The 17,860-nt window shown below is 42.0% G+C and overlaps 1 protein-coding gene across 1 annotated transcript in view; it reads left to right on the forward strand.

Moving 5' to 3' along the window:
* TGFBR3 (transforming growth factor beta receptor 3) overlaps positions 1 to 15,429 on the forward strand; it is a 125,143-nt gene extending 109,714 nt beyond the window's left edge. Inside the window, exons 15-17 of the mRNA XM_075508386.1 lie at positions 2,964 to 2,999; positions 5,057 to 5,164; positions 11,623 to 15,429. Of these exons, the coding sequence (XP_075364501.1) occupies positions 2,964 to 2,999; positions 5,057 to 5,164; positions 11,623 to 11,741 (263 nt within the window). The 3' untranslated portion in view covers positions 11,742 to 15,429. The remainder of the gene's footprint in view (positions 1 to 2,963; positions 3,000 to 5,056; positions 5,165 to 11,622) is intronic.
* Positions 15,430 to 17,860: the final 2,431 nt, after the last annotated feature.

Genomic DNA, 17,860 nt, shown 5'->3' on the forward strand with positions numbered 1-17,860 from the left:
TAGTTTTTTTTTACAAATTTGTTAATACAGATCAAATCCACTGTGAACTAAAGGCAAGTATTTGATCTGTCAATGTGGTACAATTAAAACTGTGCTTTGGGCCTGATTCTGCGCTTTTTCTTTTTGCAAAGCTCTAATTTTTTTTCAGTGGTTATTCTATTGGGAATGAGTAAATCCTGCAACTGAAGTTCAGCTTTCAATAAACAGACTTGTACTCTGAGCTCTCTTGCCCTTCCGATGTGTGGAGCATTGTGCGCAGCTCCCGTCTCGGGCTCCACTCAGAATGTTGTCTTTGTCAGAGGCACAAGGTCTTAGTGTGCAAAGACGAGCTAAATTTATAAAGATTAGTTACAAGACAACAGCGTGATAGAGTATTTTGTTGCATTGTGGGTGATTTAGTCTAATTGTGGGATGTTTGGTGGAAATCTCCCCAGCATATCACAGCTTTCAGACATAATACAAAGTGGCACATTAACAACGTAGCTTTGTTGGTATGCAGTTGTTCTGCAGTGAATCAAGCAACCCCTTTCTAAAAGCCAAATGCCCTTGTTGGCCAATACGTGATTGGGAGAAGAAATTATATCGCATTTCTGAACAGGAGAACTTACATCTCGGAGATGGTGTTCTTCATTTTCTTTCATGTGAACAGGCCAGCTTTCATTGTTGTAAACCATATTACGTGAGTTACTGCTATTGGATCTGCTCTTCAAGCCAAATTTAGAAGTCGTACGCTTGACGTTTGAAAAGTCAGAACAAACTGGTCATTGCAAAGGTGTCATCTTTTTTTCTTCAGACGTAAGCTTATGACTGTCACTGACCGTAACAGAAATCACAACTGTATATCTAAATGAGAATAACTCTTCCTCCCCTCCTAATTTTGTTAGCTATTTACAAGCTCCGTTGCTTACATTATTGTAGTAGATCCCAATGGAAGTGTCTAAAACCTCACTTCATGTCGCATTCTTCTGCTTTGCATTCTGGCATTTCACACACACACTCCCCCCCACTTCAATGAAAGGCATATGGATAGCCATTTAAATGCTAGGAAATGCACGTTCTTCTGTTGAAATAATCTACCAATGTCATTGTTCAGATTTTTGCTAAGTGTGGAAACTTTAGGTTATTATTTCTGCAGCAAAAGGAGACAGGTCATAGAAAGGAGGTCAAGTGAGCAGCTAACAAGTGCCTCTATCCTATAAAGGTATAGAAAATCATGATCATTTCTAGGATGGCTGCTGATGTTTTTAAATTTGATGCTTTTCCTGGACCTTAAGGATTCCCACTGCTTCTGTGTTGCTCTGAGCAACCCGTATTAAAATACATGTAAGAACTGGATCACTGGGGAGAAGTGATAATGGGCTACGCAGCCTATCATTAATTAGAAGACTTTATATTCTCTGTAGAGAGGCCAATGACAGAATAAGCATGGAAAATTCATTCTCCCCTCAGCTCAGAAGGCATTTTCTTGGCAGTTGGGACATGCTAGTGGAGTGTTTGGACAATCTGATAGTGCCCTTACCCGTGTTTGTACTGTTCAGTGCTCCTTGGTTTCAGTCCAGCCCTCCTCACAAATTTTACATTCAGTTACGCTTTTGCTGTTATGTGCTCTTGATGACTTTGCAGCTTATTTGTGCATGCACACATACGCACACCCCCCTCTGTGTTCTCACCTGTTTCCTACTACTGTTCCACCTGTTTCCTACCGTCCTGCCAAGAGTGATCTGGAAGAGATACTCGTGTGTGAGAACAAGTGACAGTAATGCAGTTTAAGAATAAAATGCTTTTTTGGATATTGTAGGCACATGTGTCTCGGAGCCTAATGATCTTACAGGATATTGCTGGCAGTTTAGTGCTGCCATTTGGGTTTTGGAAGTTAGAAGCATAGTCTTGGTTTAAGAATACGTTAAATAAATAAATAAATACATTTTCAGTATGTTTGAGCTGCTATGTTTACATAGCAATTAAACTTTTTTTTTCAGTTGCTAAAGATACAAAAACAAGTATTGGGACACTGTCTTATCAAATCCTTTTACAGCTGTCACCCTGAACACACTCAGATATGCCAGAATTTAAACGAGATCCCTAGGTTACTGGGCAATCTAGAAACAAACTGCAGCTAACCAAACAGGTCCTCGGGTCTGAAGCCAGGATTTCTGGCTCTTCTGCTTGAGGTGGCATTCTTGGAGAAAGATAAGAGAAGCCAGTTAAGCAAAAGAAGGGAAAATTCTTCATTTTTTAACATATGTTTACTTGTCTTTTTCCGTTACATGCTGATAATGATGATGATATTTGATATTCTTGCCAAGAATAATAGCTTTGAGATAATAGCTATGATCTTCTATTGCCTATATATAATTAAAAAACAAAACAAATAAACCCACTCAACTTCCAAGACAGAGCCCAAGTAGGGCTCAGGAAAATGTGTGAATCAACACATATTCATGAATTTGGGCAAAGCAGCATGTACCATGCCATAATACTGGCTTTTCTTTAGAGGTGATAGCCAGTGTTTGATTTTAATTTCTTTTTTTGTGATTTAGCATGCTGGTATCTCATGTTTGTGATTAGTGAGTAGTCAGATGAATGTAACCGCCTTAAAACAACCTTTGCAATCTGTGCTTTTTAAGAGTTCCACATAGGGATAACCAGAGTTACTACAGATCAGACCTGATGACATCTGGGTGGGAAAGGTTGCAGTGTACTTGCCAGCAAAATATATGCTGCATGAACTATACTGTAGATATGTTCCCCCGAGGAATGATCAATATACGAATAGAGTTTTTCTGAGCTGAGCAAGACTATTGAATTCAGGCTGGTTTTCCTGCAGTTCCTGGTTTGTAAAAATTGCAATTAATGTCTTTCTGTCAGATCAGATCCTGAAGTTTGCTTGCATAGTTTGTAGGCTGTATGTGGAACTCTGTCTGATTAACGTTTTGTGTTTTGTTTGTTTTTTTTTAAATTAGATCCTTCCCTTCCAAAGCCAAACGTGAGACAGCCACGTAAGTAACTCTTAAACCAATCTCTTTTAGGCCTTAAACTTTTGTCTAGAAAGTACTAGACTAATGAAGAAAATTATCTTCAAGCTTTCTGAGTGTGTGTGTGTTAAATTCTGGGACAGAACAGAATTCTGACCGTATTGCTGATTGAGAGGTTCCTATCAGCATTTAGAAAGAAGGTCTGTGACCTTTTGTGTATGTGAAAATCAAATTTGGGAAAACACCATTGAGAGCCTCAGCCTTAGCAAGTTCATTTGCTGATGTGTGTGTGTTATTTCCCCCTTCTCTGCTGAGGCCACTGCGTCCCAGTACCAGGGTTTCAGCAGCAATGCCATCTTACGGAGCTCCTGTGTCCTGCTCCACGCCTCGCCTCTACCCTGCACTGCAGCTGGCCGCATCCCCAGTTACTCTGGCACCAGCACTTATAGGTCATGCTGTAGATGAGATCACTGACTTGATACAGATTAATTTCTTTGTTTTTTCTGTTGTCTTGGTGTAGTGAATTAAGCAGGGTCAATTACTGACCCAGGAAGGGAAGAAAAGGAGGGAAGCAGCACTAGAAGATAATAATAAACAGGAAGGTGAAGATTATTTGTAGTCAAACCCAAGAATGAATCGAGAAAAGGGAAGATTAGAAGAGGAAGTGCAAAGAAGGTTTTTTCCTCTGGCCCTGTCCCTATGTCTTTGGGACTAAATTTGCTCAAAATAGCAAGGGGAATGGGAAATTATGCTTCTGCCACTTCAGCCTCCATGCGACTTTCTCCTGTCCACTAAGTTTTCTCCTAGGAGGAGAGGACACTGGCTGGTCCCTTGTGGAAAAAAACAGTTGAGCGTAGGAGAGTTTGCTGTTTGCATTTAAAATGACAGATGTGGCCAAAGGAATCAGAAATAGTCTCATAGAAGAAATGGGAGAAAAACCTTCTAAGCCACTATCTGTCAGGTGTTGCATATGCAAACTCGGTCGCAGGCACCCAGAAATGGGTCCTGAAGGCCCTTGTCAACAGGAACTGCTGGAGAAGACATTTGTCAAAAGGGGAATGGCCCTGAGGATCTCGGAAGCTCTGGCGGATGTCCATAGGGACATCTGCTGGATGCAGGAACGTGTAAAGTGAGGGTGTTGGTTGTGTTTTGAGAACTGAAATTCCACTGAAGGATACTACTGAGAAGATCCAGTCAGCTCATTTCCTGGCCAGCTTAGTCAGTAAAATGTTATTCACAGGCCTAAGCCGTTTTGTGCACTGGGAGACATTAAAAATGCTGAAACTAGAAATCAATTTTGTAAGAAGAAATTTCCCCAAATGATTGCTAAAAGAATGATTATTATTTTTTGAAGTATTTCTAATCACCAAAAAGGAAAACACAAAAGCCGAAAGCTTCTCTGGTTGGTTGGTTAACACTGGGGGGCAATACATCCAGGAACCGGATGCCGTTACCCTTGAAATGGTACTGCAAAAGGGCCTCTCCCCTAGAAAGTGATTTGCATGTGTGTGTGTGTGGTTCTATTTTTGTGTTCTGGAATTAATTTCAGTTGTTGAAAGCATTGCCAAATGTGAAAAACAATTGTTTCTATTTATGTTTTCGCTGACTTTTTGCTGGCATCTCTTCCCTTTTAACAGCAGTTCCGTTCTCCACCTAGATTTCAGACTGAACTTGCAGGAGATGTAGGGGAAAGTTTGCTTGAATGTTAGGGCATTTAAATGAAAAGCATCTTTTGGCAAAAATCTCGGCCTTTTTAAACCACATTTTTAAGAGAAATGGATATTTAATTGAAAGCAAGTTATTAAGAGCTAACTGAAAATGCTTAATTTTTGCAATGTTTTCCAGATTTGGGTGTGCTGAGCTGGGGTTTTGCTTTGTGATGTGGAACAGTTGGTTGGACTGCAGCCAGTCTCTGAAAGCATCACTTTTATTTCCTTGATGCAAATCTGCTAGTCTGTTCCTTAAAATGGTGCTTAATTAACTATGAATTTTTAAAAAACTTTTCCATGAAAGTGTAAAGGTGAATTTTTGTAAAACGGTATTTGCCTGAAAGTCCTTACTATGTGTGTTTACCTTTGTAGCTGTGTTCTACGGTCTGGACACGCTGACTGTAGTGGGCATTGCCTTTGCAGCATTTGTAATTGGAGCCCTGCTAACAGGAGCACTCTGGTTTATCTACTCTCACACAGGTAAGTACGAGGGCTCTTACAGACCTCAGTGCAGATCGTGCTGCAGGAAATGTGGTGGGGTCTGAACTCTTGCAAGGTGGGAGGAAAGGGGAGGGAGGCCAGCAATGGCTGTCCTGGACTTTTTTTCTTGCTCTCTCTTCTTACTAGGGTGTTTTCCAGCAACTCCTCCCATGAGCCTGTTGGTGCGATCAGCAGATTGATACCCGCCCTTCCCTGAAGGGAGGTGTTATGCGTTATGAACATGACTTAAAATTTGCTAAAATAATTTTAAATGCGAATCTTGAAAACTCACCTGGGACATGAGTAAAACTGAGTATTCCTGGGTTGTGCATTATCATTAGTAGCATCTCTGTGTTTCAAATTTAGTTAACATTTCAGTTAATGGGTCCCTTTTGGTTCCCATACGCCTTTTTTTAAAATTCTTTTGCAGTTACTGAATTAGGCTAATGTGACTGGGAATGTGATGTGATCAGTACAAGGAGTGGGCCAAATGGCTAAGAGATTGCTTTCTTTACATAGACATATTCTGAATATAACTAGACTTGAAAATGTTTCTTGGGCCTTGATTACATAGAAATTTTGCCCTAATTATTTATTCCTCCATTCTTCAGCTGTTGCATTAAATTGGTAGAAGTTGTGTGTAATCTTGCTAATTGTGTCCAACCAAATAACCAGGAATGTGCCTGAATTGGTGCAGCCTTTATGATTAGATAATTTTTCAGTATCTCCTCAGAAATTTTTTCCATACTAAACTAAGTTAGCAGAAATACAGTACTGTATTGGAAGAAGAGGGAGTTTTGGGAGCTTTCTGTTGCATGTAATCTGCAAGGTGGTACAGACAAAGACTGGACACTGATGGGGCCTTGATTTGTAGCATCTGACCTTGGCTGCTTGTGGATGACGGGGTATCTCAGGATCCCTACAGCATGCTGGACTCCCAACCACTTCCACTTTTGACCTCACAAGACCCTGCCAAGATCTCTGGGAGGTGGGGAGAAAGTGAGGTCAATTACTCCAAACCTGTGCAGCTCTGGAGCACTGGAATTCTCCCGTAGCCTACTGCAGGGGTTTTTTGGCATCTAAAACCTCATGGAAGCTATTTAGGAGTGAGAATCCAGCCCTGTCGGGTCAGAGCTTCTGTAAATATTATGGCCCAGGAGCTTATGTTAATTTGGAAAAAAAAAAACTGTGGGTTTTTTTCCAGTTGGCAGTACAACAACTTTGTATAAGCAATTTAATACTTCTCAATGCATCAGCTGTGTATGAAGCTTGTTTGGAATTGAGGCAAATGTGGAAAATTTAAAGGTTGTGGTAATACATATAAATAGTACAATTCTGCCTCATATACTACTGAAACATTGTGGAAGAAAAGTGCAATTTCAATGAGTAAATGTGTAAGTTAAGAAGGTAATTTCCAAATAGCTAGCCTTTATTAACAAAAAATTAAAACAATTGTTAAATTAATATCGTTGGTCCTGCATTTGTGGAAGTTCAATCTCTGTTCATATACAGAACAATCTATAGACATGTGTGTCCGTAGTGAAGGAACACTGGGAACCCAACATGATAAATCCTTCAGCAACAACAGGACTTGGACCAATCCCATTAAAAGAATTATATTAACAAAGTCACAGTGACCACATACAAGTAGTGGAGAGGGCAGCTGCTCTGCCTCTGTGTTTGAGAAATGAAAATAAGTGGAGAAAAAGGCCAGATAAAAAGTAATAAATGAGAGAAAAGAAAGGAAGGGGACGTTGTAACTCATCAGATCAGAGAATTACGGAAATGATAAAAAATATCTAGGAAGTTATCTGGTTCAGATTTTTCAAAGGATTGTGAAAGACAACCTACTTTCCTGTGCACATAATTTTTCTGTGCATAATATCTTGTATCTGCAAAGCACAACTTGCAGCAGAGTGCAGTGAAGGCTCTGGGAGGGACAGTCTCTTAGAGGACCACTGCTGTGGCAGATAAGATAATCCAGCTGCAGTGGAAACATTTTAGAGCTGGCTGCAGGCTTTCATTAAAATAAGGAGGGGGAAAAAAAAAGGTAATCTAAATTTCATCTACAGAGTGGCTGTCTTTTGCCATTAGAGAATTCATGCATTGCTGAATTGTGTTCTGAAATCTCATCTTTTGTTGCAAGTAGCACTGGGTTTCTAACACGTGATTTAAACCAAAGGTTGGAAAATACGAGTTCATTCTAAAACTGTGTTTTGGTGATACTCAAAGCATGGACAAAAGCTACTGCTGGTGAAGAATGGCAACTTGGGATGTGTGAAGCAAGGTATTTTTGTTGCTGCAGTGCTATATGCAATACAGCAAAAGGCCACCTTTTTGCCAGTAGTAAGAAGGTTTGCCGATATAATTTTATCAATGTGTCTACTGGCAGGCTCATTCTAGCATGGAGAAAACTTTACGTGAATGAGCTCTTTTGTTCATCTTGATAGGTGGTTAACATTAAAACCTCAAACAATTGATAGCAGAAAAGAACTACAAAATAAGTAGAATTTAATCTCCAAATATTGAACGAGGATTGTTGTATTGTGTTTTTTTCATGTAGTGTTTTTGCTGATTTCAGTAATGAAAAAATCAGGGATTTCTGCCAAAGCATCAAAATTGTGCTTTAAAATACTCTAGGTTCTCTGAAACAATTCAACGTGGAGTACAGATGTCCTAAGATACACAGGTAGTAGAGGAAGAGAGGGGAGGGGAAGCTAGGATTATGGCAACGGAGGAGGAATTTTAGTCAACTTTTCTGCAAAAGGACTCCATACTTTTGATCCTTTCTCCAGTCAAAGGACGTGAAAGGTGGCTAAAAGCTTTCCACAGTGGTGTTGGTTCTGGCCAGAGAGGACCCCAGAACAAAGGGAAAGTAGCAGAGATTTGCCGTAATTAACCCAATTTACCTGGGAGTCTTACAAAGAAGCAAAAATCTGGTGGTGTACGTGGCTGCAGAAACCCTTCAAAATTCAACCCAAATCAAGCCCTCTAAAATTTACCTGCCAATGTAATATCTGTCTTAATAGGGATAATTGACTATATTTAGGAAGGGACATGCACAAGTCTAATTAGTTAATGAGGCTGCTAAACCAAGTAAAGTGAATGCTGTGTTACAGAGAATATCAGTTGCTTCATTCTTTTAGAAAGCGTGCTTTCCTTCTTCTTCAGTCAGTGTTGCAAGTTAACAGGATAAAATGTTCCAAAATCTGAGAAGTTAAAAGCGTCCCTCCTCCCCCACTTCTCTGTTTTTTATGGGATCTGATTTAAAATAAACTGACATAGCAACCAATTATATTTGGCAAATGGAGATAGAAAAGCAAACATTCAGACTTCCTGGACAGGGAGAACAACTGGCAGCTTTCCTAAGTGTGAATAATAAAGTGCATGTTGTCGCATTCAGATGGGTAAAAGCTTGTTTACTGTCAATAGATGAGACATGTCCATTTCGAGCAGTTCTGGTTCAGTAACATGAGATACATGAAGCTGTTTACATGAAAAAGACAGATGGGGAATGCCTCTTCAGTGATAATTTACATTTCTTTACATCCTTTTCATGAATATTCTTTAAAAATATTCGCTACAGATCAGCTAGGTGTTGAGGAAATAAAATGCAGGAAAAATCGGCCAGTCCAAATGTAGCTGCTAGACTGTGTTCATAATGTCACTGTGATTTGGACTTTTTTTCCTTGAGGACATCGAGAATTTGTTACTGTTCAACAAGTGATCATGGTATATCAGAGCTGCTGATCGTGCTCTAGAAATGATATGCTGCAGAGGCAATTGAATTGCAGCGGAGGGAAGGTGCCTCCCATCCCAAACCCGAGGGAAGGTGCCTCCCATCCCAAACCCGAGGGAAGGTGCCTCCTAAGACGCTTTCCAGAGGAGCCGGGAGGAGTAGAGCGAGCTGTTGGGCTGGCGCGGGGACTCCGGCACTGCGTTTGTCACTTTGCCATAAAGAGAAGCAACATGTGTTTAGCTTATAAATGAACGTATGGTTAAATGCGTACAGATTGTATTGACATGCCGAGGCTGACGCAAAGCTGTGGGCGATCATGTGGTTTGTAAAAGGGGTGACGGCGGAGCTGCAAGGAGAGCCGGCGGGAGGGCGCGGGGGCCGGGGGCCCGGCCGGGGGAGCGGGGTGGCTGCTGTTGCTGTGTGCGGCCGTAGCGGCTTCTCCTCATGCTGCCGGGGCTAGGGTTTCGCTGCCTTGCTGTTTTCTGGTGCCTGTGTTCACTTGTTTTGCTTTAATGAAAGGGAGTCTGCTTATCGCTGCCTTTATAAATATATCCTGTAGTACAAAAGGAAGGAAGACTTGTACACAAACAAGGGGAGGGGAAGGGAGCAAGTCGGGAGGGAAAAACATCCAAACAAGGCTTATGAAAGCTTTTACAGCACATGACACAGACACTGATTTGATACAGTTTATTCTGATGGGTTGCAAAGCTGTTTCCAATGCAAGTTAGAGCTGAAACTCAGTTTATTTGCAAGATGACTGGGGGTAGCTTCTGACCTGCTGCATGTGAGCAGAAACCTGCCGCTTATGGAGGAGCTACGTAGTTATTTCTTACGGTGGGGATCAACAGAATCAGAATCTGCTCGCAAAAGTAAATGCTGGAGTTAGTGCTGAATTCAAGAGCGCAATCCTGACCCTCTTTTTAAACGTTTCATTGGCCTCCAGGGCGATGTGGTTTAGTGGTTTAGTTTGCTGTTTTTCTGTCCTGCCCCGTCCCTTCTTTCCTACCCATTCCTAAACCAGCGGGGTGTAAGGCAAGAGCTGTGCGTTGTGGGGCCTCACGTGCACTTACAGCTGTGGCTGCGGCACGAGCTAGCAGCGAACCCGCTGGTTTCCATTACAAAGAGCACTTGCAACCTCTGCAGTGGGAAACCCTCAGACCTCCCTCGTTTGTAGCAGACCTCTGAATACCGAGCAGCCTGCAGAAGGACGTTTTCTGGCCCGAGAGACAAAGCGTTAAAGGCACACTTCCTCTGCGGCCGCATTCCCGAGGAGGTCGGGGCTCTGGCAGCTGGGCAGCAGCACACGGGGCATGGGGATGTGCCAGAGCAGCTCCTGCGGGAGGAAGCTGGCTCGTCCCGGCTCTGTAACCCTCTGGATGCAGGCTGTGCCTCCAGCCTTCAACCTGTCACTGAAGCAATAGCTGGGGAATGGGAGCTCTACCAAATCCTGGGCAGGGAAGAAGAATTGGCCCCAGCAGACCTGGCCCGTGGTGTCACGTTTTGGATAACCTAGGGCAATGTGAGCAGATCATCTGTGTCCCTGTAAGCTAATGAGGCAGTACCAGCCTTTGATTTTCCCCAGTCGTTCCTGCCCATGATCTGGCAAAACTTTTCCGTCTTGCTCCTTTGCTGGGAAAGCAGGCGTGCTGGTGCTGGCTGCCGCGGCTGGTCTGCAGCGCAAGCAGCAGCAGCCTGTCCCTGTTACCGTGCTGAGATCACAGGTTCACATCCTGAGAGATGAGCTCAAGGGAGGGGGCAGCTACAGTGCGTGTTATATAAACTTAGTCTCGCCATCTGTTTTGAAGAGACTATTTTGTAATATTAGTAAGGTTGCGGATTTGAGTGCTCTAACTTAAAAAATGCCACGGTTACGGTCTCCTACACGGTCTCGATATGATCTTTTGGGCATTCACATAATGATGCAATTTTTACTTCCATGCTAGTTGAGAGCTGGATTTTTTCCATAGGATCCCAGCCACAGGTGCAGAAGGGGTGTGAGGAGAGCAGACAAAAATCTAGGTTTTATCAGGAGCCATAAATCTGGCTTTAACTCCTAAGTGCTTGATTTGGCAAGCCAAATAACAAAGGGCTTTTAATTTATCGTCAGTAAACAATTAACAAGAAATGGTGAGTCCTGTTCTCGCTACAGGTTAAGTGCTACACATACTGTGGTAGCTATAGGGGAACTTCCTGCATGTTGTATTCGGAGTAAATCAAGTCAAGCTTGCAGGGTAGCCTGTTGGTTTTCTACACAAAGAAAACTGGCCATGTCTCAGGATATGTGGTATCCAGCTGACTGAAGAGCATGGTCTTCAGCTCCACTTTTAGTAAATATGCTGCTGGCATTTAAACTAAAGCCTACATTTTATTCGCCTTTTTCCATGAAACGGCAAAGCTATACAGTGGTGTGAGTCACGTAATGGGACCCGTGTGAGTGACAGCTGACAACAGAAGATGGACAGTGTCTCTCTTGGCAGTGTCTATCTTGGCAGTTTCCATCAGCTGCTTGTAAAATGCTTAAGAAAATAGCAGCATTATTTTCCCCATGGCAACGCTAAGGTGCTGTGTGTGAGGTCTGTCACCCAAGACATTCATTGCATGGAAGTACAGACCACCAGAAGAGGAAGACTGGGAAGGAATGGATTATTGCTTTCTCTGAGAACTAACATTTTCAATTTCCCTTCTCCCCACACCCCTTTTTCTCTCCCCTTTCTCTCAGGGGAAGCAGCGGGAAGACAGCAGGTCCCTACTTCCCCACCAGCCTCCGAGAACAGCAGCGCAGCGCACAGCATTGGCAGCACCCAGAGCACCCCCTGTTCCAGCAGCAGTGCAACCTAACTCCGGGGGGAAAAGGGCCGAGGAGCACCACGGGAGTGCAGAGGTTCAAAGGACTGTGTGTGGACATGAGCTTTGTAAAGTTAAAAGGATTGGGTTGGTTGCTTTTGAAAAAAATGAGGAGGGATTTTTCTACAGGGAAAAAAAAAAAAAAAAGACTGATTTTCTTTTGGGGAAGCCACTGTGTGTCTGAGTGTGTAGATGTGCACACAATGCATGGGTAAACACAGCCTGTTGGATCTTCTATAGCATGTTGTGCTACATGTGACAAAGCTACTAATTTTACAGTACTGCAACCTGTTCTAGGGGTCCGTGGGCCCTCAATGTGAAATCTATGCCAGTTTGGAAAAATGCTGCTTTGTCTATACGACTTTTTTCTTTCCCTAAACCTTCTCATTGACACAAGGTATTCATTAAGGGAATTCAACAAGATAAGCAGAACAAAGATGATCTTAGGTCAAAGGATTTTTATTTGTCTAAGGAAGAAAGCCTTAAGGTCAGGTCTCTTTGGTTAAATAACATTTTATTACTTCAGCTATGTTTAGCCACTTTTGAGTAACCTTTGTTTTGTTAAGCTTACAGCTACAGCATCTCATTTGCTTTCCTGTTGTGTTTGCAGCTTCAGGTTTGTTCCAGGTATTTTTGTTTTAATATGCATTGATTTGCTAATTGGAGAAGAGCACACTCTAACATTCCCTTTCTTGTTCTCTGGGCCAAAGCTCTTTACTAAGAGATTTTTTTGATCTACTATACCAAATACAGGCAGACACAAAAGTTAAGACAAATAATGTTCTTGTGCACTAACATAGATGTGTTTGTACCTTTAATGGCAATGTCTTTATGCAAATAGATGTATACCTAAGTATACAGAGCCTAACTTACCACTTTAACAATCGGGAAATTAGCTCAGTATTCCTTCCATATATAAAATAGATAATGCATATATATATATAAAAAAAAAAATTAAAACCAACTGTCTCTTCAGTTTATAATAGGTAGATAGAGTAGATAAAAAAGGTGATTTGGTTCTAATCCTTTAGCTAGCCCAAATTCCCTTTGAAATAAGAGATGGTTTTGAGGGCACAAAGAATGTACAGTAGAGCCTATTGTCTGTGCAGAATACTGCCTATGAAAATGAAGCTATTCTCTTTAAGACAGTTGTGCAGTTGTTTGCATCAACCTGTTGTATGAATGTTGCAATTGGATAGTCCCAAAGTAGTGTCAGAATATGGAAATGGCAGAAAGGTACTAATTGTCACAGTATTTTTTTAGTGTCATTGCCATTGACCTTCAAATCGATGCCAAATGAAAAGAAAAAAGACACTTTTGATGTGTAATTGTTCGACTGTTATGTTGCCACTTTGTAATTGTAATGTATTCTACTGATCCTTCTCCTTTGAGGAAAAATGAGCATTGTTTTCCTCTAAAAATGAGATGAGTAACTTTCATTAATTTTAGTGAAGGTTGCCTGTGTTCTGCAAGAGGAGAAGGGAATTCATCACACTAGAGTGATAGTCTGCTCTGAAGTCTGAGCTGCAGATTTCTTTTGCTGATTCTACACTTGTGCCTTGCTGATGCCAGGATGGTCAAAGTGCAAGATATGCAATAGATGTAAGTGCCCAGGATCAGGTGGAATATTACTCACTTTAAATCAAATCTGTTACTAATCCTGCAAACATTTATGCATATGAGTAACTGCACGCCTTGTCCTTGCTAGTACAAGCACGTGCTCAGCTCTACGCATTATGGCTATTCTCAGAGTCCATGGAGATAGTTGGTGTGTAGTTACACATACGAAAAGTGGTATCTGTTACCCGGCCAATGTGTAGTCCTTGTAACATCGACAGGGTTGTCACGTAAGCGTAGTTATCCCCATGCGTAAGGGTATGCAGGATTGGCTCTGTTACGAGGTGTCGGGAGGATGAATGTGCTACCTGTGTGGTTGAAAAGAAAGCGCTTTGCCTAACCTTCAGCAGAATGTATTGTATAAGCATATTCTATGTGTAAAGTCTTTAAAGATGTCTTCAAAGAAGACTAGAGTCTTTAAGTTCAATCATAGCTATATTTTACTACATTAAATTTCTGTATAAAGATATATTTAAATGTTTTAGATAAATGTAAGTTACTCTATATGAAATGTTTAATTTCAATTACTGTGAAATTTACATATTTTGTAAATTCTTTTCCCTGTTTTAACCCTTTCCTTCCTCAGATATTTTATTAAGTAGTTTCTCATAGGAAGAATAAGATTTGGTTGTTGGGATGGACAGGTTGAAAACTTTTCTGTAAAATAGATAATTGTATATTTTTGAGAGAAACATGCTGCATTATCAATGTTTTTTATCAAAAATTTACTCTAATTTTAAAATAATTTACAGATTTATATTTACTGTTGGATAAACCAAAAATATATAAAGATCAAAGATTCCATTTGTTGACTTGTATTTGAAATACAGTTTAAATTAATTAACTGAACTTGGTGTACTCAGCTATTTAATTCAGAAATTTTAATCAATCTGAATTAATTGTCTATTGGAGGTTACCAAAACTACGTGTGATTACTTAGCAGATGGAACAGCCATTTCTGCTTCAACAGAGAGAGAGAGAGAGAGAGAACCAAACCCGGGCATTCCCAGTTAACAGCTTTATTACAAAAATGTATAGTACTTTCCAGCAGGTGTTAAGCTGCCTGCAGTTCCGAGTACTGATACCCCTATAAGCTCTACTTTTATAGCAGCCATTCGTCTCTACTGCAAGTTTCCATGTGTGGTGTGGCAAGCTCCTGAATGTGTAGCCGCAAAGCCACTGGTTCCCGCCTCTGTCAAAGCTGGTCTCACCGTGCTGGACTTCAGGTGGCAGATACCCACGGGGTGTGGAAGGCCAGTGAGACACTCCTGTCCCGGCAGAGAGCTTTCAAGCAGGGCTTTGGCGGGACAGGCTCGGTGGTAAATTTCAGTGTGATGGAATCGACTGCGAAGGAACTTCTTATGTAAGAACGGGAGGATTGGGCTTAAAAGGGGCACCTTCTGTCTGTAAAAGCTACTAGTAACGTACTTAAACTCCAAAGTAGACCGCTCGTTGTCATGCGTTATCTAATCACTAACTCTAACCTTTTACAGCATTTGGTTTTGGACATTACTATATTCATGTTTCAAGAAGTCAGATCTTTCTGTTAGGCTGTTTTTGTAGCATTTTCCACATGGAAATGGATTTTGCAAAATGTCTGTAGATGTTGATGATTGTAACCTTCCCCCTGCCCTTTTCTAACCATTTCTCTCCTATATGTACCGTTCTTTGTTATGTATATCTACCTCATGCTTCACAAGAAGACTGTACTGTTGGTTGTGCTGACAGCCGTTCATGTGAGGTGACTGTTCTGCCCTGTTGTTTGTCATTCATGGGGATGTTCACAGTGTTACTGGATCTTCGCTGCCATGTTCCTACCAGTTCCAAACACAATATTCTCACCTTGAAATAAATAACTACATTTCTTTAAGATCCAAATGCCAGATGTTTTTTTGAATCAAAGAATGGGAGAAATTTACTTGCTAATACCTGTGGCCAGTCTGAACACCCCATTTGTATTTCATATTGCCTTCAGTATTTCAGAGACTTGTGGAAATGCATCGTTGTACAGTTTTTATAACCACAGTGTCATGTCATCTTAGTCTCTTGTGCATAATAAAGTATATATCAGTTTATTAATAACTGATGCTGTGATTCATTTATTTGAAGTTGTACAGAGCCAACAGCAGTGGACCAAGTTCTGTCTCACTGCCATGTCCTCATTTCCCGTAAACTTCAGTGGGAATTGTGTGTATTAAGGCAGGATTTGATTTTTGTGACCACCTTGATTTTCTCCTTTCTGTGTTTTTTATCCGTTGACTTTGGTTGGCTTCTCATTATCATGGCTTCTTGCAGAAACCAGTAGATATATTTAGTTAAATGCTGCTGTTCTTCACTCTAATTTCATAGAATCATAGAATCATTAAGATTGGAAAAGACCTCTAAGATCATCTAGTCCAACCATCAACCCAGTGCCTCCATGCCTACTAAACCATGTCCGAAGTGCCACGTCTACACGTTTTTTGAACTCCTCCAGGGATGGTGACTCCATCACCTCTCTGGGCAGCCTGTTCCAATGCTTGACCACCCTTTCAGTAAAGAAGTTTTTCCTAATATCCAGTCTAAACCTCCCCTGGTGCAACTCGAGGCCTTTTCCTCTCGTCCTATCACTTGTTACCTGGGAGAAGAGACCGACCCCCACCTCACTACAACCTCCTTTCAGGCAGTTGGAGAGCAATAAGGTCTCCCCTCAGCCTCCTTTTCTCCAAGCTAAACAACCCCAGTTCCCTCAGCCGCTCCTCATCAGACTTCTGCTCTACACCCTTCACCAGCTTCATTGCCCTTCTCTGGACACGCTCCAGCACCTCAATGTCTCTCTTGTAGCGAGGGGCCCAAAACTGAACACAGGATTCGAGGTGCGGCCTCACCAGTGCCGAGTACAGGGGCATGATCACTTCCCTAGTCCTGCTGGCCACACTGTTCCTGATACAAGCCAGGATGCTGTTGGCTTTCTTGGCTACCTGGACATACTGCCAGCTCATGTTCAGCGGGCTGTCAGCCAGCACCCCTGGGTCCTTTTCCACTGGTCAGCTTTCCAGCCACTCTTCCCCAAGCCTGTAGCATTGCATGGGGTTGCTGTGACCCGAGTGCAGGACTCAACACTTTGCCTTGTTAAACCTCATACAATTGACCTCGGCCCATCGATCCAGCCTGTCCAGATCCCTCTGCAGAGCCTTCCTCCCCTCAATCAGATCAACACTCCTGCCCAATTTGGTGTCATCTGCAACCTTACTGAGGGTGCACTCAATCCCTGTGTCCAGATCATTGATAAAGATATTAAGCAGAACTGGCCCCCATACTGAGCCCCAGGGAACACCTCTTGTGACCGGCTGCCAACTGGATTTAACTCCATTCACCACAACTCTCTGGGTTCAGCCATCCAGCCAGTTCTTTACCCAGCGAAGAGTACACCCGTCCAAGCCATGAGCTGCCGGCTTCTCTAGGAGAATGCTGTGGGAGACACTGTCAATTTGAAGTCCAAAGCTCTGATCCTGCGGGCGTTTAGTTGTTGCATGTTGAGACACAGCCTCCTTCCCATCCTGCACAAAGCCTGGCTCGAGCGCAGTCAAGCCTAAGGGTCTGCTGTTAGTCCTCCAGCTGAAGCAGCAGAGCTCCCTTGAGCTGTTGTGCCCTTGACTGCAAGTACACTGGAGACGTGAGCAAGGCTGAGATGTGTTTTCATTACTGAAGGGTCTTCCTGTGCTAGAGCAGATAGCTTGGCCATGTATCAGCAGGGCAAGGAGTTGGGTGTTTACTATCCTGCTTATTGCTTTGTTTCCTGTATTTCATGTGCAAAATATTCTTTATGGGCACTCTGGGGGAGTCAGCCTCAGCGGTATTTCCCTGGGTTATTCAAAGGTTGTGGTTATTAACTCACAAAAGAGAGTTCCCTAAGAAAGGGGTCTAAAATGTTTAATGATCGCTTTTAAATACCAAGATTCCTTCAGTACAGAAAAGGCTATTAATTAGAAGCAATCATAAGCTTACATGTTGCCTATGACTTACAACTCACAGAGGTGCCATAGATTTACTGCTTCACAACCACCATATTTCAGTTTCTGTGTTAAGACAATTTTTTTTCCTTGGGAAATGAACTCCATGGAGCTGACTCTCAGCGTAAAGATACTGGAGCCGTTCTTCACCTTCACCTTTAAGATTTGTATTTTGACTGAAACATGATGTGAAAGCATGATCAGTCCCTCGTATGAGGAATTAATTTTAAAACGCAATTATTAGCCAATAAATTGTGATATATTTGCATGAGTATTTTCAGACATTAAGAAGTAAGCGTCTTGCTGTATCACAGAGTAAGCACCAGTGTTGTGCCTGTTTGTTTCTGCCAGGCATTTGTGAGTGAAGGAACCATTCTGGAGAGTCAAAAAGTACCAAGTGCCAGTTTCAGGAAAAACACAGTCCAGAGCGCTTCTATCTTAAACAGAATTAAATTTATCACAGTGTTCCCTTCAAGACAATATAAAAGGAAAAGGAGCCAATAT

Source organism: Mycteria americana, chromosome 7 (genome assembly GCF_035582795.1).
Source record: "Mycteria americana isolate JAX WOST 10 ecotype Jacksonville Zoo and Gardens chromosome 7, USCA_MyAme_1.0, whole genome shotgun sequence".
In the NCBI taxonomy this organism is placed as follows: Eukaryota; Metazoa; Chordata; class Aves; order Ciconiiformes; family Ciconiidae; genus Mycteria; species Mycteria americana.